Below are 5,204 nucleotides of genomic sequence, written 5' to 3'. Positions count from 1 at the left end.
GGCCACAACAGTGAGAGGCCAGTGTACCGCAAAAAAAAAAAAAAAAAAAATCAAACAATGAAAACCACGGGTTAGCATTTATAGGCATGCTATTAAATATGCACGTATTTATCATATACAAGAGTCTGACGTATCGTGCGGTGAAAAACGACCAGTTCCACGCACTGGTGATTGATTTCTCCCGCAGGGAAAACCTGGAAGGACAGGCCTTGTAACCTTGGCCCCTGGGCACAGCCAGGCAGCCCCTGGGCACAGCCAGGCAGCCCAAGCGCCAGAGGGTAAACGATTCACCGGGGCATGAAAACCACGGGGTAGCATTTATAGGCATGCTATTAAATATGCACGTATTTATCATATACAAGAGTCTGACGTATCGTGCGGTGAAAAACGACCAGTTCCACGCACTGGTGATTGATTTCTCCCGCAGGGAAAATCTGGAAGGACAGGCCTTGTAACCTTGGCCCCTGGGCACAGCCAGGCAGCCCCTGGGCACAGCCAGGCAGCCCAAGCGCCAGAGGGTAAACGATTCACCGGGGCGCCCGGGTTGCCGGAGCTCAGCCAGCTGCCCACTCACCGGCCACTTGCTCTTCCACCAGGTGCTCCAGGGGCAGGCGGATGGAGTCGTGTTCCACGGTGCAGGTGATGATGTGAGGCAGGGCCCCCTCCACTGGGCTGGGATGCTCGGCCGTGTCCCCCACTGCGGCATGGATTTTGTGGAAATGTTTCACCACAGAATGGATTACTAAATTATTTGACTGCAGAGACAGAGCAGAAAAATCATTTATGAAAAGTATCCTAAGGGGAGACTCAGAGTAACAATCTCTCTCATCTGTAGTTTCCTTTGTAGCTAAAATTTAAAAAGAAAACCACCAAACAAAAAAACGGTCTCAAAGAAAGGCCTAACTACAAAGATCTGGGGGTTGTCACCTTTCAAAAATGTCAGAATTCGTTTCCGGTGGATTACGCAGGCTTTTCGTTAAGCAACGTTAGGCATTTAAAAAATTTTCTAAATCTGTCAGAAAAGAATACTTTGCCCAGGCGCCCATCGCTGGTGGGAATGTGAACTGGCCCAGTGTCTGTTAAGGGCCATCTGGCATATCTATCAAACAGGCCCTCTGACCCACGAAGTCTAGTTCTTGGACTTGATCCTACAGCTACACTTGCACAGAAGCAAAATGATGGATGTAAAAGGTTACTGGTTAAGCGTACAATGACGTAACAGCAAAACCTTAGGAAACCCTTCAACGTCTATCAATAAGGGGACTTGTTCAGTGGACACCAAGCAGGTGTAAAAGCACAGAGGGAATATGCCCTAAGGGCTGATGCCGGAGACCTCAAAGGCACTTGTTAAACGAAAAAAGGTAGCTAGCGTTATACGCAGCATCATACAATTTGTATAAAAAGGGCGAGATACATACACTTTTGCTTACACATCCCCCAAATCCTTGAAGAGGTACAAAGGGAAGGAGAAAAGAATATATAAATCTACACACTTAATCTGTTTTTAAGGCAAAGGCTATCTCTGCACGACTCGACAGAAACTAACAATACCGGTCTCCCGTAGGGAGAGGAAGTGGGTAACTGAGGGGATGGGCGGGAGATTTTTTTTTAAGGACCTTTTCTCTTATTGCTAAATACAACATATACACAGAAAAGTGTATAAAACAGAAATGTAAATTTCATGAGAAAGTATGACAGTGAAGGCCTGAGTAACCGTGACTGACCCACACCAGGGAACACCTCCCACCCGCCCTCAATCCCTGCCCCACCCCCATGCCAGCTAACCTCCACCCTGATTTGCATGGTAATCATTTCCTTGCTTTTCTTTATGCTTTTCCTTCCTAGGTAAGGATCCCTCAGTGATTTTGCTTCTTTTGCCTCTTTTGACCTTCAAATGAATGGAATTGGACTGAATTAATTTTTTTCTCAACTGAAGAGCCAACCTATTCACGTATCTGAAGGCACCGCCCAGCGGGAAGGCGGTGGCTGCTGCTTGTCCTGTGCTGAGGAACCCACACGCTGTCACCCGGCGCTCAGAGGACTTGAAAGGCACTGAGAGTCTAACAGGTGGTCCTGATGTTGGACGAGGTGGCCGACGGCAGGGCTCACCAAGGTCTGAGACACATCAAACCAGATGATGGGGAGGAGACGGTCAGGATGGAAGGCTCGATGTGTTTCTCTGAAGGTGGATGGCTCTTTAAAGTCCCAGGTCACCCCCTCGCAGAAAGCACAGCGACTCCTGGTCCAGAAAGGAAGGCCTTCGGGGGCTGCCCACCTCAGGCCAAAGCTGAGCCAACCCACCGTGAACGCGACAAAGGTGCCTGGGCCCCTCCCGTGTGCCGCCTCCACCTGCGGGCACCAAAGGGCACAGGACTCCACGCCGAGCGCCCAGGTAGCACCGGGAGCACAGCAGCCTCTGTCGGAGCCGGTCAGCCACAACGAAAAACGTACCTCGTGCCCGCAGGCCACCAGGCTCCTCAGCACCTGGCCCCAGACAAGCCCAGGACGGCCCACAGGGCAGCTGGGGCGGCCCCGTGCGGGGCACCAGCAGTCTGGTCCTGGGGGTGGTCGGTGCCCAGGGGCCCGGCGGCAGCCCCCCTCCCCTCTGCTCGGCCCGGCCCGGCCCAGCCTCTGGCTGACGCCCTCCGCTCCCCACTCACGACCCCTCCGCGCTGCTGCGCGGGACTGCGTGGCACCCTTCCACCCGGGGCTGCGTGGCACCCTTCCACCCGGGGCTGCGTGGCACCCTTCCACCCGGGGCTGCGTGGCACCCTTCCACCCGGGGCTGCGTGGCACCCTTCCACCCGGGGCTGCGTGGCACCCTTCCACCCGGGGCTGCGTGGCACCCTTCCACCCGGGGCTGCGTGGCACCCTTCCACCCGGGGCTGCGTGGCACCCTTCCACCCGGGGCTGCGTGGCACCCTTCCACCCGGGGCTGCGTGGCACCCTTCCACCCGGGGCTGCGTGGCACCCTTCCACCCGGGGCTGCGTGGCACCCTTCCACCCGGGGCTGCGTGGCACCCTTCCACCCGGGGCTGCGTGGCACCCTTCCACCCGGGGCTGCATCGTCAGAGGTGTCACTGTCGGTCCGTGCTCTCTGGAGGGCCATCTGGGCTGTCCCCAGGCTCTGGCTGTCGTGAACGCTCCCACGGACAGTCCTGCCTGCCCCTGCTGCCCACGTGCCCCGTCCTTCTATGGTGCGTACCTGAGAGGAGCTGCTGGCTCATAGGGTGGCGTGGCCTCGACTTCACGAGGCGATGCCAACCCACCTTCCAGAACGGTTTCCAGTCTACGCTCCTGCCAGCAGCGTGCGTGCTCGCCGCTGTGCGTCCTTTGTCAATACTTCCGGTCGTTGGACTCCTTGTGACCATCCTGATGGGTGGGCACAGGCAACCCACGCTGCTGTTCACCTTTGTATTCTGATCACTTATGAGGCTGAGTACCTTCTCCCACGTAGAAACCACACGGGTTTCTCCGCGAAGTGCATGTTCACTTTTCTCGCCCATTTTTCTACCATCTCGCCCACTGTCAGGCCAGTCTTCTGATTTCCTTCAAGGTCCTCTGATGAACTACAAACTGTTTGGCGGTGGTGGTAGAATTTATCGACCTTTTCTTCTATGATTAAAGTTTTCTGTACTTTATCTAAGAAAACCATCTCTTCAACATCACAAAGGCCAGGCCTTGTCACGTGACAAGGACGCATCCAGGTATGGCCCTGTTTCGGGCCTCGCGTCTCTCCTTGCCCTAAGACCCTCTGCCTTAATTAGTAGAACAATTCACTGTGTTCTTAATCTTGAAGATTTGGCTGTTCTTGGCATTGTGTATTTCCATATAAATTAGTTTGCGAGATTCCATCAGAAAAGAGTCAGAATTTTGACTGAAGTTGCTTTGAATCTACAGATCAATCTGGAGAGAGCTGACATATTTATCATACTGAGTCTTCCCATCTGTGAACATGGTATATGCTGCATTTATTCAGAACTTCTTTGAAGGCTCTCGGTAATGTTTCTATTCCTTTCCCAACGTGTGTGTGCGGGTGTCTTACAAAAGCTTTTTTTTTTTTTTTTTTTTTTTTTTTTTTTTTTTGTGGTACGCGGGCCTCCCTCTGCTGCGGCCTCTCCCGTTGCGGAGCACAGGCTCCGGATGCGCAGGCTCAGCGGCCACGGCTCACGGGCCCAGCCGCTCCGCGGCATGTGGGATCTTCCCGGACCAGGGCACGAACCCGCGTGTCCCCTACATCGGCAGGCGGACGCGCTTTTGACTGAAGTTGCTTTGAATCTACAGATCAATCTGGAGAGAGCTGACATACTTATCATACTGAGTCTTCCCATCTGTGAACATGGTATATGCTGCATTTATTCAGAACTTCTTTGAAGGCTCTCGGTAATGTTTCTGTTCCTTTCCCAACGTGTGTGTGCGGGTGTCTTACAAAAGCTTTTTTAATAGATTTATTTCCTAAGTATTTGATATTTTTTTGTGCTCTGGTGAATACCTGTTTGTTGCTGGTACAAAAAAATACAATTGATTTTTTTATCTAATAACTTTGCTGAATTTACTTACTAAACTCTAATAATCTAGCTGCAGATCCTCTTGGTTTTTTATGTGGACGGTCACATCACCTGTGGATGACCTTCTTCTCCAATAAGGAAATGAGATGGTGAGAGTTACTAACTGAGTAGAGACCTTGACATCATCACACTGTCACTGAGTATCTTCTACCAATTTAAAAAGAAGTACCTTTGAAATCGGGTCAAACCTCAAACTCTTTTTTTTTTTTAATTGAAGTATAGTTGATTTACAATGTTGTGTTAGTTTCAGGTGTACAGCAACGTGATTCCATTATATATATGTTCTTTTTCAGATTCTCTTCCATTACAGATTATTACCAGATACTGAATATAGTTCCCTGTGCTGTACAGTAGGTCCTTGTTGGCTGTCTATTTTATATAAAGTAGTGTGTATGTGTTAATCCCAAACTCCTAATTTATCTCTCCCCCATTTCCCCTTTGATAACCCTAAGTTTGTTTTCTATGTCTGTGAGTCTATTTGTTTTGTAAATAAGTTCATTTATATCATTTTTTAAGGTTCCACATATAAGTGATATCACATTATATTTGTCTTTCTCTGTCTGACTTACTTCACTCAGTATGATAATCTCTAGGTCCATCCAAGTTGCTGCAAATGGCATTATTTCATTCTTTTTT

The 5,204-nt window shown here is 50.5% G+C and overlaps 1 protein-coding gene across 10 annotated transcripts in view; it reads right to left on the bottom strand.

Annotated features, from left to right (window-relative positions):
• SCLY (selenocysteine lyase) overlaps positions 1–5,204 on the bottom strand; it is a 32,176-nt gene that overhangs the window by 16,025 nt on the left and 10,947 nt on the right. For all 10 annotated transcript variants that reach the window (XM_028483065.1, XM_028483025.1, XM_028483028.1 and 7 more), the window contains one exon: positions 575–755. In XM_028483065.1, coding sequence (XP_028338866.1) covers positions 575–755 — 181 coding nt within the window. The remainder of the gene's footprint in view (positions 1–574; positions 756–5,204) is intronic.

Source organism: Physeter macrocephalus, chromosome 2, assembly GCF_002837175.3.
Source record: "Physeter macrocephalus isolate SW-GA chromosome 2, ASM283717v5, whole genome shotgun sequence".
Taxonomy (NCBI): domain Eukaryota; kingdom Metazoa; phylum Chordata; class Mammalia; order Artiodactyla; family Physeteridae; genus Physeter; species Physeter macrocephalus.
The sequence above is the reverse complement of the archived record's forward strand: the minus strand, read 5'-3'. Positions and strand labels throughout refer to the sequence as shown.